The 15,772-nt window shown below is 43.0% G+C and overlaps 1 protein-coding gene across 1 annotated transcript in view; it reads left to right on the top strand.

Moving 5' to 3' along the window:
• ST18 (ST18 C2H2C-type zinc finger transcription factor) overlaps positions 1 to 15,772 on the top strand; it is a 353,913-nt gene that overhangs the window by 43,697 nt on the left and 294,444 nt on the right. Inside the window, exon 3 of the mRNA XM_030190140.1 lies at positions 2,923 to 2,953. Coding sequence (XP_030046000.1) covers positions 2,923 to 2,953 — 31 coding nt within the window. The remainder of the gene's footprint in view (positions 1 to 2,922; positions 2,954 to 15,772) is intronic.

Below are 15,772 nucleotides of genomic sequence, written 5' to 3'. Positions count from 1 at the left end.
CTTTCCTAAAATTGAAGCATAATGTTGTTAAAACTGTTTCAGTACTCAACTATGACCCAAAGCCTTATCAAGTGTCGTGGAAAATAGAAAAACTTCTCAGGTAAACTGGCCCAGTACAAAAGTACCAGATCTCATGCCGCCCTTTTTTTTTTGTACCCAAATTATAGAATGACTAGTTAAAAAGGCCCGTTTCTCACACAAATGAAACAGGCGCTACCAAGGTTATCCTCCGAGTTCCAGCTTGGCCCCCTCCCTCCCCCCTCTAATCCAAGTTCCAAGCCCCCCTCCCTCTCCTCTGAGTTCCAGGCCCCCCTATCCTCCAAATTCCAGGGCCCCCCCCTCTGTCTCCTCAGAGTTCCATGCCCCCCTCCCTCCCTCTCTCTCCTCTGAGTTCCAGGCCCCCTCCCTCCCCCTTTCCTCTTAGTTCCAGGCCCCCCTCTCCTTCAAGTTCCAGGCCCCCTCCCTCCCTCCCCCTCCCCTCCCCTCACTACGAGTTCCTGGCCCCCCTCTCCTCCGAGTTCCAGCCTGGCCCCCTCCCTCCCCCCTCTCATCTAAGTTCCAGGCCCCCCTCCCTCTCCTCTGAGTTCCAGGCCCCCCTCTCCTCCGAGTTCCAGGCCTCCCTCTCTCTCCTACGAGTTCCAGGCCCCCCTCTCTCTCCTCCGAGTTCCAGGATTTGCCTGATTGTATTAAAGCTGAACTCTGTTTTCCTAAATTTAAAAGTCAATTGAAAATGCATTATTTTGAACTTGCTTTTGGTTCAGTTGACTCATAACGGTATATCTGGTAGACAAGTAACCAATTTCTGCTTGATCTCCTCTATCCCTACCCTCTCCTTCCTGATTCCCCTTCTTTGTCTTGTTCCCCTTATCTGATGAATGTATGTGTTATCATTCCTGTTACTATGATGGCATTCCGTTTGTTTTTGGCTATCTTATTGATTGTAAACCGCCTTGACCATATTTTTTGAAAAGGCTGTAGGATACAAATAAATAAACATTAGTTGTGTGGCAACTATTCATTCCATGATCTTAGCCATAAGGGGAATTGAAGCCACTGGCCTATAATTTTTGACATCATCCCTGCTAAGGTTCACATTTTTGGGGATATGTCAGCATAATATTGCCTTTCTCTTTCGGGTAGAACCCTTTGATAGCATAAATGCTATGTAGACCATAAGTTTGACAAACGAAGCAAGGTCTTCTTTCACTATATAATTTGGGCAAATGCCCGTCATACAATGAGCTGAAGAAAATTGTATCATCATGTGTTGGACAAACTTAGATTTAGGGTTCTCAAACATAGTCCACATCTAATCCACAACAACAACTTCTTTGTGACTGTTCAGTTCATTGATATAACTATCAATTTCATTTCTCTTATTCATAAGTCCTTTCCTCAAATTGATTTTTTATTTTCAATCTGTCTAGCTCATCTGCTGTTGGGGGATTTTCTCTCCTTGTAATCAAGATAGACGGGGTTTTTTTTGTTGAAAATGACCTACTTTTCTGTTCTGAATTTGGACGTTTTTTGTAAAAATTCAGACTTAGACGTCATATCGAGAATGCCCCTCTATGTAACTTTATAAGTCTAAGTGCTTGAAAATATGCCTCTTCATATACAGCCTCTTAATTAATATGTATATGTGTGTGTTTGTCTGTTTGTGTGAGAAAGTGTGTGTGTGTGTGTGAGAGAGAGAGAGAGAGAGAGAGAAAGAGAGAGATCTATGGAATCATAGGGGCCCTTTTACTAGGCCATGCTAAAAAGTGTCCATCGCTATCCCCAGCGGGAGTCTTTCCTGTGTACTGGGGCCACTTTTAGTGTGAAAGTAAAATGACTCCATTTTTTCTATTAATGCCCGTGTGCTAATTTCCCTATTATCACATGAGCATTAGAATGTGAGCCCTTACCGCCACCTATTTTGTAGATAGTAAGGGCTCATGCACTAATCTTACATTAATCAGTTAGTGTGTGGCAATGTAGCTGCACAAAATGATTAGCGCAGAACATGCCTACTGTCTGCCCCCATACACGCTCTAACATATTCTATTTGTTAGCGCATGGGAAGTGCACACCGATCCAAAAAATACCACAGGATGCTTGAGCACACCCCGTGATAGTTGTTTTTAACCTGTGGTAAGCATGCGTTAGTGCTTACTGTGGCTTAGAAAAAGGACCCTTAGGGGTCCCTTTTACTAAGGCATGTAGGCATCTAAGTACATACAACGCACATCAAATTAGAACTACCACTTATGATTCGCTTACAAACACGGCCACTCTCTCCACGGTAATGGAATTGCTGGGTGTGGAATGGAGTTGCATTAAAAAAAATATATAAAATCATGATGATAGCTGAATATTACTGTTTGTGTGTACTTGTACTTTAGAAATATTACACCCAGATAAAGTACAGTTTCACAGCTTTTTAAAAATGTGCTTTTTGTACAGCATACTTAATTTAGCAGAGCGTGAGCTGCTTCCTACAAATGGTATAACTGATGTTGCTTTTGCAACATGATTAATTTTTAGCACCACCTGTTGGCTGTGTCAATATGTTGTGTATTCTTGTGTGGGCCAGGAGTGATAAACACCAGCTTTCATCTCACTGAAACCAAGTTATCTCAGCTTATAGAAACAAAGATTGATGCAGCGTGTCATATAAAAAGAAAATCTTTTTTGTTAATAAATAGTTTCATGGTGAGTGTAGCTGAAATAATCAGTATGAATAAATAATTACAATGTTCTTTTGGTTGAAATTTGCTAGCAAATATTAGTGCTTATAAAATTCTGTTTAGTATGGAAAGTCACATGTGTTTTGATAGTCATTTTGTTGTCATCACAGAGAGGCCAGCAGGTGCAGACTGCAGAAGGTGCAGTACTGGAAATGTAAACTGATTCATAATTCCCTTCTGTTTTTATTGACAGTGAATGTCGACTCCATAGTTCAGGAGCTCAGGTAAGAACTGAAATAGTTTACCTTCCAGTCAGTTATTTTATGGATTGACAGAGAGCATCAATGATTTCAGTGCACTTAAAAAAAATAATCTTGCATCTCATGTATATCAGTGAATTACAAAAAAAAAAAAACACACTGAGGATTGTTTAAAAAGGTTTTGCTACTGCACTTTAACTGTAGTTATCTCAATTGTTTACAACATTAGTTGAATACTTCCCAAATATTATAATTTATAATGATACAGTGCTGCAAAATGCAGAGAATTTTTACAAGACAGAAGCTAGTTGAAATCAAAGGCACAAAATAACAAACTCAGATGATGTTTAACTCAATTGTATGTGTTCTTAACCTTGGTGTGTGCTCTAAAAGAAATTATTTTATAGTATTTAAAAAAAGATGGTTTAGCATGATATGGGAATAGAAAGGGCAATGATCAGATACTGTATTCCAATATAACTTGTGTGTGAATACCAGTTCTGTTGGGAATAATAATAATAATAATAATAATAAAATACAGGGGAAAGGTATCACAGCATTTACTAGGAATCTAGACTCTATAGTGAAGCTTCATGAAAATAGGTTATTCTGTAATTGGTGATTTATTATCTTTACAAAAATGTATATGCTTTTGACAGAAACGTCCTAGAATGAATCCTCCATGGTGCAGGCTGTAGAAAATTTAAATTACTGGACATGGCAGAATAAATTCAGGATTTCCTATTGCATTTATTCTTGTGTATTAAAATTGCATTTTAGTTTTGCAGAAGTTGTTTTAGGTGATCCTTTTTTTTTTGGGGGGGGGGGGGGGGGTTGGGCTACAGCCCTATCCTTTCACTTAAGATCCACAGCGCACTACTCTAAACTGTGAGGGAAAGAGCAGTGCTTAGCATATACGCCGCAAATAATAAAACTTCAGTGAAGAAAACTCTGGGGCCCTTTTACAAAACTGTGCTAAGCCCTAATGTGGGCTGCGCGTACGAGAAAAGTCTTACTGCAAAACACACTAAAGCATTTAGCAGTAATGTGAATCTCAGCATGTACTTATTGCGTGGTATTTTTAAACATTTTTCAGGGGGGAGCAGGGAATGGGCATGGAAGCGTTATCCAGTTACTGTGTTCATATTAGCATGTGCTAATTATATATCATAGATTTAGGGCCCCTTTTACCAAGCGGCGGTAAAAGGGGCCCTGTGGTAGTGTCAGCATGTAGATTTGCCATGCGCTGAAGCCCCCTTTTACCGCATTGGGTAAAAGGCTTTTTACCCAATAAACCATATACAAACCATATACAAACATCCATATACAAGAAACCCACAGACAAATGCAGCTACCTCCACAACTCCAGCTTCCACCCTTCACATACAAATAGATCCATTATTTACAGCCAAGCCACAAGATACCACTATATCTGCTCTGACCCAGGGGACAGAAAGGCTACAACCTCAAAATAATCGCCAAGAATATTGCCTCCTCCCTCAAAACACCCAGGGAAAATCTGCTACAGTACAAAGAAAAAAAAGCCACAGACAGAATCCCCCTTATAGTGACATACAACCCAGAGCTGGAAAAATTAAGAAAAATCATAAAAGATCTACAGCCTCTACTCCAGGAGGATGAATTACTGAAAGAGATATTCCCATCCCCACCAGTTCTGGCTTTCCGACAGCCACCCAACTTAAAACACAAGCTAATTAGAAGTCAGCTCCCAACACAGACTCATAAAGAAAAGAATGGCACACATCCTTGCAATATATCCAGCTGCAAACTATGCCAAAATATCTCACAGGACCCCACGGTCATTCACAAAGGAAAAATATTCAACATTAAAGAACCTTTCAGATGCTCATCTTCCAATGTGGTATATATCATTCAGTGTAAAAAAATGCGATGAAGGCTGCTACATTGGAGAAACAAGTCAGAACCTAAAGAAGAGATTTAATTTACATAGACATCATATGAAAAATGCAGGTACCAACAAAGATGTCACGCCTGTGGGACAACACTTTTCAAAACCAGAACACTGTACCAGTGATTTCATGGTAAGGATCCTGAAAGGGAAATTTAAAACAATACAGGAATGTAAGACCTTTGAAGTTAGAATGATTAAATACTTTGACATAGAGGCATATTTTCAAAGCACTTTGGGAGGCTAAGTTCCATAGGTTTCTATGGAACTTTGGGAGGCTAAGTGCTTTGAAAATAAGCCTCCAGGTAACATAGTAACATAGTAGATGACGGCAGAAAAAGACCTGCACGGTCCATCCAGTCTGCCCAACAAGATAACTCATATTTGCTGCTTTTTGTGTATACCTTACTTTGATTTGTACCTGTGCTCTTCAGGGCATAGACCGTATAAGTCTGCCCAGCACTATCCCCGCCTCCCAACCACCAGCCCCACCTCCCAACCACCGGCTCTGGCACAGACCATACAAGTCTGTCCAGCACTATCCCCGCCTCCCAACCACCAGTTCCGCTTCCCACCACCGGCTCTGGCACAGACTGTATAAGTCTGCCCAGCCCTATCCCCGCCTCCCAACCACCAGCCCCGCCTCCCGATCTTGACTAAGCTCCTGAGGATCCATTCCTTCGGCACAGGATTACTTTATGCTTATCCCACGCATGTTTGAATTCCGTTACCGTTTTCATTTCCACCACCAGACAGGACTTAACAAAGATCTGGGCTTTCTAGCCCATTATAAAGCATAAAATTGTATTGCTTTGTAAATCGTATTGCTCTGTCACCCTCACTCTCACCTATCCACCCCCATCCTGTGAGACTGTCACTGAAATGCTTTGATGTTTCACCCATATATACTGTCATCTACCAACAATTGCTTATTTCCGATCTGATGAAGGGCAACCTTCGAAAGCTAATCAAGAAATGTATCAAGTTATGTCCAATAAAAAAGGTATCATCTTAATTTCTTTTCCATGTTTTATTTCTATTGGTTACTTTTCTCTGAACTCCTTTTATGTCCTTAGCAAAATATGGCCTCCAAAACTGAACACAATACTCTAAATGGGGACTCACTAATGACATGTACAGTGGCAGCAATACTTCCTTTCTTCTGCTGATTATACCTCTCTCTATGCAGCCTAGCATTCTTCTGGCCACAACCACTGCCTTATCACATAGTTTCACCACCTTGAAATTTTATTCATTTTTCTTACATTTGTACCACGTGCTTTCCCACTCATGGTAGGCTCAATGCAGTGGGCAATGGAGGGTTAAGTGACTTGTCCAGATTCACAAGGAGCTGCCTGTGCCGGGACTTGAACTCAGTTCCCCAGGACCAAAGTCAACCACTCTAACCACTAGGTCACTCCTCCACTAATCCTCAGATACTGTCACCCCAAAGTCTCTCTCCTGAGCTGTGCTTATTAGTTTCTATCCTCCCACCTCGTACATCTCCTTTGGATTTCTGCAACCCAAGTGCATCACTGCATTGCTTCACATTAAATGTTAACCGCAAAATTTTAGACCATTCTTCTAATTTCTGTAGATCTCTTCTCATGGTTTCTAATCTCTCTGGGGTGTCCACTCTGTTGGTAATCTTCATGCAATCTGCAAAAGAAAAAAAACAAAAAAACAAGAAAAACCTTTCCTTTTAATCCTTCAGCAATGTCACTCACAAATATATTAAAGAGAATTGGCCCCAGCATGAGCCCTGAAGCACTCCACTGCTCACCTTTCTATTCTCCAAGTGATTTCCATTTACCATCACCCTCTGTCATCTGTCAGTCAATCAGTTTCCAATCCATTTTACCACTTTGGGTCCTAACTTCATCCCACTCAGTTTATTCATGAGCCTCCTGTAAGGAACCATATCACAGGCTTTGCTGAAATTCAAGCAGAGCCAGTGGCGTTCCTAGGCTGCCTGACACCTGGGGCGGATCGCCAATGTGCCCCCCCCCCGGGTGCAGCACAGCCCCCCCCCCCCACTGGCAAAATTACTCCCTCCCCCCCGGTGCATTTTTACCTGCTGGGGGGGGGGGGGGTGCCGCACGCATGTTGGCCGAGTCCGCTCGTTCCCTCCCTGCTGCTCCATCTGCCCCGGAACAGGAAGTAACCTGTTCCGCGCAGAGGGAGCAGCAGGGAGGGAACGAGCGGACTCAGGCAACAGGCGCGCGGCACTCCCCCAGCGGCGTGTACCCGGGGCGGACCGCCCCCACCGCCCCCCCCCCCCTTGGTACGCCACTGAGTAGAGCACATCTATTACTACTATTCTTATAATTTCTATAGTGCTACTAGATGTATGCCTCACCTTAGTCTCAGAGGAAGTTTGCATTGGGCTTGGAAACCTCAGCCAAGTTCCCTGCTTGGAAGGAGGTAGTGCGGTGACTATGATGACTGTGGCAACAGAGGGAACATGCTGGACATGATGGGAGGTGCTCCACCTTCTAAAACAGGGAGTCCACATGGCATTCAGTTGTTTATTGTTTATCTCCTGCTGTGCAGATTTCTGTATGGCAGCACCTATGATCATAATTGACCTATGCATGTTTCAGAGCTTCCTTAAAAACATACCCTTTGCAACAAGACTATGGAGAGCCTGATAAGGGACTCATGTGATTACAGTGTTTGCCTTTAACTACCAACTATTAGAGTTCTACCAATAAAGTATTGTGATATAATATTATTGCTGAATTATTGTGTCACTGTAATTGGAGTACCTTTCATTTTCCATTATTCTCATAGCATATGTACAGTGCTTCAACCTACATGTTAGTAGAATGTGGTATAGCAAATTCTTAAAAAATTATAAACAATAAGTGATTCATATATGATATAATGCAGGTACCTGATTTGTTGCACTTCTTTACTTTGAACTCTTCCATTTTTGTTCTAATATGGAATTATTGTAGATGAATTAGCTCTGGAGAAAACCCAAGACCAAAATCCATTTTTTTCTGATTTCACAGAAGCTATGAGAACATTTATTGGAATAAGGTAAAAAAAAAAATCTAGTACTTTGTGATAATATGATCAAGGGTTGCAGGCAGGCCTTCAGATTTTACAGCCAGACAAGGTTACAACAATAAAGCAAAACTTTTAATTAACTCAAAAGATTGTGGTCTGCTACTTCACAGGTACAGAAAGGTAAAGTCTCTTGAAATTCAGAGGAAATATTGAACATAGGCCTGTGGCTGATAGGCCCCAGGTAGCACAACCACTAGTCTGGCTCCAGCCAGGCCTCACAAATAGGATTCTTACAATTAATCAAATTAAGGTTTGGTCTATCTGAGCTAGGTTATGGTAGCTACACATAAGTAGTGAAGGCATATGCTGTGAGCCCATTTCTCCATTCCCTGGGCCTACTTAACGAAACTCTGGCCCCACTTTTTATTCTTCCTGGAAGCTTTCCTCCTGGCTCCACCTTTCCTATGTCACTTTTTCTTTGGGCAGGACTATTGGGTTTAAGGTGGTTCTGACTCTGTTAGGGAGTATTCTTAAAGGAAAGGGCAGCGTCGTATAGACTCCCTCGCATACTTGCACTTTTGAGACTGTATGTTATTGGTCCAATAAAATTTATTGTAGCCTACTAAGTTTCTAGATTTCTTCAGAACTACAGAAATATGGCTGCACAACCAAAATCATCTTATTTCTATTCACTGATATTTTTAACATCATTTTAATAGGTTTTCTCTTTTTCATTTTTAGGCTTTTCTGAATTAATCTGCATATTTCAGCTTCAAGGGCTGGATAAGCTTTAGATCTATTAAGACAGCTTCTACTAGCTAAGAAAAATAGATGAAAGCTGAGACAAAAAGATCAGTGGCAGAGATGTTGTAGTGACAGAAGTGAGAAAGGCAGGAAGGGAGATAAAAATGACAAATGGACATGAAACCTTGGAAAGAGATATAACAGAAAACAGGAACACAGTAACTAGAGACCTGGGACCTTATACAGTTAGAAAAATTAAATGATCAGACAATAAAGGTAGAAAACTTGTATTTTACATTTTTGCATTAGAATTTCAAATTTTGTGAAGCATATCTGCTGTCTTTATGGTGTTGTATGCAAGAGTCTGGCTACTAGGTGATATTTTGGGGTTGCTGGGCCCCTCTTGGTTGTTTTTGTTGGTGCCAAAGGAATTATATTGTGGCAACAAACCACTTCATTTTTTTTTTAATTACATTAAATGGAAACTGGGGTTCCTTTCCCAGGTTTTGGAGAAGCTTAAGGACAACCAAATTGAGTGGGTGGGACTTCTGTGGAGTGGGCGGAGTTAGGGTAGATTTGGGCAGGGCTCAGGGCATGTTGTAAACATCAACCTCTCAAAATCTGGAACCCCTTAGCAGCCCTGCCCCTTAGAATCAAGCAGTTATCTCAAAGCCAGGAGGCAACTTCATTCAAGCAAAGTTGCATTTTAGTAATATTAGGAAAAAGGGAATCTGTATAGAATATTGGAAGAATTTCTTTGGCATAATAAATACTACTGACTTTATAGTATTGTGAGAAAGTTGCCAGCTGACAAAAAAAATTGTTGAACAACAAGGGCGATAGCACTGATCCTTACTGGATGCCGTAGTGAACTTCTTTCTGAGTAACGGAAGAAAAAGGCAATGTTACTGTAAATGAAATCCACTGCATAACAGTGCCTACAATACCAATTTCTCTAAGATATGATAATAGTAAAGAATGTTTGAGCCTTTTTTGATTCAGGTTATACATCTTATTTTTACTTGCTTGATTTATTACTTAATAGAGATTCTTACACTCTCCTTGATGCGGGCTATAATTTATTATTGTTTCTGAATATTGCTGATGTATTACAGAATGTTTTTAGTTTCTTTTTGCTTCTTACTATGTATTATTGGGAAATGTAAATTTCATAAATGCAAAAAAAAAAAAAAAAAGAATGGTCTACTGGATAGAATGCAGTAGATAAACCAATGGAGAGTTCTAAAGCTATCTTCCCAGTGTCCACACCAGAGTGCAGCTCACTAAGGAGCCCTGCTAATACAGGGGTCCTTTTATTAAGGTGCACTAACAGATTTAGCATGCTCTAAATGATAAGGTGCCCATAGGAATGTAATAGGTGTCTTATCATTTAGTGCATGCTCAGCAGCGTACCAAGGGTGGGGCGTGGGGGCGGTCCGCCCCGGGTGCACGCCGCTGGAGGGGTGCAGAGAGCAGCTGCGCGCCTGTCGGCTCCGCTGGTTCCCTGCTCCCTCTGCCCCGGAACAGGTTACTTCCTGTTCTGGGGCAGAGGAAGCAGGGAGCCAGCGGAGCCGTGAGCCGTGCGGCTGCTCCTAGCAGCCAAGAATGCACCCGGGGGGGGGGGATTTTGATGTGCCGGGGAGGGGGGTGTCATTGCGCCAGGGTGGTGTCGTGCTGCACCGGGGAGGGAGTAGGGGTGCACATCGGCGATCTGCCCCGGGTGGCAGCCGACCTAGGATCGTCACTGTGCATGCTAATCATTAGCATGCACCAAATCCATTCGCGCACCTTAGTAAAAGGAGTCCAAAATTTCTATGGTGTATCCTTGTTGAAACCCAGATTAATGCGGATGTAGGATATGAAACAGAAGTTGGATATAGGACAGTAGTTAAGTGCCACTCACTGGGGCCATACTTAGATGTCAGTCTGTTGTTCCTGGGCCCGCCCTCCATTGACGTAAGTTACCTACGTTAGTTATCTACATAGGTAACTTACGTCAATGGAGGGCAGGCCCAGGAACAACAGACTGACGTCGGAGAAGCGAGAAGCAATTGGCGATCAGATGTTTTATCCCGTGCAGCACCTTCGCATACAGGTGAGAGGCGCTGCACGGGACGGTAATGCGGAGGGGGGGGTCCGGTGGAGGGTGGGAGCGGCGGCGACGATCCCAGGGGGCGGGGCACGGGGCGGAGGTGGAGGATGGCGGGAGGTGGAGCCCTGTAGGAAGGGACAGGAAACACAGGAAGGGAGGGGGACCAGGGATGAGAAAATTTGGAGATTTGTTTTTATTAAAACCGGCTGAAGCGGGGAACAGCGGCAATCTCGGGGGGGGGGGGCAAGGGCGCCCATACAGGACACTCCTGATGAGCGCCTTTGCCCTCCCGATCTATTTGGATTTTTTTTTGTTTTGGTTAGTGCAGGGGGAAGTGGGGAGCCACGTGTTTGTGTTGTGGGTTTTTTTGGACGTTTGTGTCATGCGCAGAGCAGCCAGCATAACGCTTGCTCTGCGCATGATTTAGGGGCCGATTACGACGGGGATTACGATTCATTGATACATTGTACTTCTGGATACCGCAACGAACATGTTTGACCTGTTTTTGTGGTGCATGCTTCGGTTTTCAAAATCGTTAAGGACTTTTAACGATTTAGATTTTTTTTACTTTTGTTTGATGCATCTGGGCCCCAGCCCTAATCCGGTGCATGCGGTGTGCTTAATCAAGGCATGAGTATGTAGCTACCCTTGTTACAGTGTGCCCACAACCCCCATATCTATTAGAATGTGTTGCAACCAACCCCCAACCTACAAGATGGCATGGAAAAGAAGGAGGGAGAGGGAAGCCCTTTGGTCAACATCCTCCAGCGGCCAATACAACAGTGTCTAGCATTTCCCACACACCTACCTACCTACCACATTGCAGCTGCTATGGCAGGGGAAATAAAAGAGTCACCCCAAACACCAACATTGGGAATCAAACCCACATCCTCTGCATTCAGCACGTACAGCCCTAACCCCTAGGTCAAACACACATCTGACAAAGGAGTGTTTGGAGGACAGTACACTGACTACAGAAGGCCGTCACAGCATCAGTTTTCCCCCAAATGGATGTCCTCTCATGCCCCCTAACCCACACGCAATGGATATACCATTGTCTGCTCCAAAGGTTGGTATTCTCCCTGTGAGACATCAGTCAAGACCCAAGCTGGGGCCCCCTGAAATCTTCACATCATACTGGGCTCCCAATCCCTGCTATAGAATCTTCCACTTTTGTGTACACATCCCTTCCCCCCCAGGCACTCCCAAAATAAAGGCATGAGTCATGGGGTAATGTGCAGCCACCACCATCAGTGAGGGCCTTATAACAGCTAGCATGAGTACCCCACAGATAGATGCCCCCCAAACCTACATTTCCCATCTTGATGCCTAGAGACTGCTGTTCTCCTAGGGTACCCAGCTGACGTGACCAGAAGGATGGGTGACTACAACAGGGTCCCCTGCCATCTCCCAGCCACATGTGCACACACACCCACATCCCTGACAAAAACAGAGACAATGGAGCCAGCCATGCAAGAGTGCAGTGCTATACTACCTCCCAGCCAGTGCCTGCACACCCAGGGTCCTCCAGCAGGGTCAGGACCCATCCTGTGTGCCCATAGCCAGACCACTCTCTCAGGGGACAAACACCTCTGATATCATTGTCTCCACAGTTCCCTGCTATGTCATCTCATTGGTGCTACACCTCAGACATGTCCCGCAGGTAACAACAACTGTCCCCAGTTATCCATGTCCCTGCCTCCTGAGAACCAGCTGCACCACTATGCAAGCCATGTAGAATGTGTTGATCTCAATTGCAAACCTTTTACAAACATAGGGCACCCTCTAGCTGCTGAAGAGCCTGCCCAGGACCAGCCCATCCTACCAGAGCCTGTCCAGGACCAGCCTGCCCCACAGGATCCTGCCCAGAACCAGACTGCCCCCAAAAGAACATGGGAGGAGGTTAAGGTGGACCCTGGACACTGGGAGATGCCACTCCCACCCAACCTGTGGAGGCAAGGAGGGGGTGAACCACTGGAGGGAGATGCCCCTACTGGAGGGGGGAGAAGGGTTGCAGGATAAGCCCCCTCCATACCTATGCTAAAGGGCACAGCTGCTGAGGACTGCCATGCCTGCTGCTGAGCCAACCCACCATTTGTCATGTTCAGTGCATCTTTTCTAGCAAAAAAGGTGCCAGTACTCAAATGCTAGGCCACCCTTCAAGGGTGGGGTGATCACTGAGGGATCCACCCCACAATAGCCAGGCCCCCTGCAACCAGTCACAGAACCTATGACAAGGCAGAATTGGTGTGTAGAGCCAGAGCTCTTTCATTAAAATACGAGAACCATGGGTCAAGTTTAGCAGACAATGGAAAAGGTGCCGGTACTCAGTACCCCCAAGTACCCCCCGCAAAAAAAGCCCTGGTCATTTTGATGAAATGATGTGAGACATGTTGTTATCTTTCAATTAAGGTTTTCCAGCAGTTTTCTTGGCGATTGACTCTGAAAGCAGGCATGATGGTCCTGAAATGCCTTGTAGGCTTATAGCCTGTTTTGATGTCTTCTATTTGTGGACGTTGAGTGGTGTCCATACATAGAGACAGCAGCTATATGCTGTTAAAAAAAAAAAAAACTGCAGATTGTGTGATTTGTGTTGTAGTGATGACATTTTTTTAAGTAGGTTTGGATATTATTAAAATTGATTACTTTTTTTTACAAAAATTGATGAAAAACATAGTTTGAAGAGTAAATGATTAAACATATTAAGACCTTCAGGTTGTGGGTTTGAAATGGGATGGCTCATAAGAAGCCATATAACTCAGTTGTAGGTCTATGATTACATCTATGATTCTCATTTATGTGCATAATATTTGTTTTGTACTTGGGAATATTGACCCAAAGAGGGTGTGCTGTTACCCAATTTATTTTTTGTCTTGATTTTGTATATTGTGGGTAGAGCTTTTTCCCATTTGAATATTTTGCTTGGTGGGCCAACCCAAACAGACCCCCAACTTCAGCTCCTGCAGCAAGTTTCAGCTATGCGCTGAGATTTGCTGCAGAAGCTGTACGGCCAGCGTGAAATACTGGACCTGATTTTATGCTTTGGACACTTTTCTATGAGAAAAACAAATACCTGCCTGTAATGTCATTTTTTTGGATGTTTTTCCTCTTTTGAAAATGAACCCCAAAGTCTATTCTATTTCCCTTCCAGAACTGCTACAATGTCCTTGTGCAGATAGGGCATTGGTGGAATCTGCTTTGAAAAGTGCCCCCAAAAAATGAATTGAAGGTTTCATTGGAGCCTTGGAAGAACATGCTCAAAGTTTTGTGTATTTTGTTTTCTTATGGCAGAATGCAAATTTAATCTACACCACAATATTCACATTTTCATTGTTCACCCACATTCATCTTTAAGGATGGCATCAAGGAACCATAGAGCTTGTTAGAAATAACAATGTAAACTGTTGTGTTCTACAGTAAAGGCTAAAATTTGAGCATAAGTTGCACAGTCTGGTCTGTCCAAAAGAGGCCTGTTGGAAAAACGTACAATTCTGCTGAAGAAAACACATTTACTAATGTTGACCCTGATAACATTATACAATGGGTTTTGGCTGAAATCATTACAGTGATGAATTCTGTTTCCAGTCATAAGAACCAGTTTCACTCACAAAGTTAGTGTTTCTGGAATTCAGTGTTTTCGCTTTTCCCTTCTCAAGTGTGCTTTTAGCTGTGAACCTCTAAAGATTATGATCCTTGTGTCCCAGATTTTTTTTTCTGACTGCCCCTTTGTGCCTTTAATTACACCCTCTGTAATGCTTCATTCCCCGTCTAGCATTGTTGTCTTCCTTCTTGGTTCATGCACATATTGAGTTAAAAAGCAATTTTGCACCAGATACAAATATACTGCCAGCCTTATTTCCTGCACTTAATAAACTCCAGTCTGTGCCTGGGTAGTTATAAGCTTCAATTACTATCACTCTGGCCTTTCTACATGCTTTTTATTTGCTCAGTCATTTCACAGTCCAGTTGCTGTTTTTGGTCATGTGGCCCATAACAGATTTGCATTACTAGTTTAGTTCATGAAGCAACTCCATCCGCCATCTATAAAGGCTCTGCACCAATACTAGTTTCTCCCAAGTTCCCTCTTTAAAGAACAAACAAAGCCTCCTTCACGTGTCAAGGCCACTCTTCACCTCCCTTGTTGCCTGCTTCTTCCAAGCAGTCTGCTACATTATTTACTAATGAAATCACACATTTTGTGAATTCCCAGCCTGCTTTCACTGACACCCAGAGCAAACTGAAGCCTTACAACACCAGAGAGAATGTAGGTAATATGAGCGTTTTGGATCCATTTGTTGTAAAACATCATTAGAAAGAGTAGATTTACATTTGCAAAGAAAGTATGGCCACAAGGTTTACTCATACCTCTAAAGTGCTATAGTTTGAAACAAAGGAAACTGATTATAGATGAGGACCACCAAGTTCAACTAGGCAGCCTATTCCTGATTCAATACTGCAGAGATTCGTCAGTCTCAGTCTGTATAGTTTTGTATCTAAGGATCTTCTGTGTTTATCCCATATATTTTTTTTAATTCTATTACTTTGTTGCTTCTATCACCTCCACTAGGAGGCCGTTCCATGTATCCATCAGTCTTCTGGAAAAAAAAATGTTATTCTTGAGTCTAGCCCCTTTGTGAGACAGTTTATCAATCCTTATTTTCCACTAAAAGTACTTACTTCTTTTGCATTATTAATATTTTTGATCGAGGAGTCAAACTTTCCATGAAGATTTACTCTCCAGCGATGACATGCATGTCATGTACTCTAGTATCCTTCCCTACAATAGTTTTTTTTTTTTTTTTTGGGGGGGGGGGCCATGAAAGTACAGATTAGGGTATTTATTCACAATATGTGCAAATTCCCTACCACAGCTTGGTACTCACATCCTCCACTCCCAATCCAAGTGCAATCCTCTTGTCCTTCAAGTCCCCCCCTCCTCCTCCAGTACCACCACCACCACTAGCAGCCTATTCGCTCTCCTTTCTGCTTCTCATTTTCTTATCCTCCTTCCCTCTCACTTAATTCCCCCTTTTCAGCCCTTCTCTTTCTCCTCTTTCTCCTT

The sequence above is a fragment of the Microcaecilia unicolor genome, chromosome 1 (genome assembly GCF_901765095.1).
Source record: "Microcaecilia unicolor chromosome 1, aMicUni1.1, whole genome shotgun sequence".
Lineage (NCBI taxonomy): Eukaryota > Metazoa > Chordata > Amphibia > Gymnophiona > Siphonopidae > Microcaecilia > Microcaecilia unicolor.
This window is presented reverse-complemented; position numbering and strand designations above follow the sequence as displayed.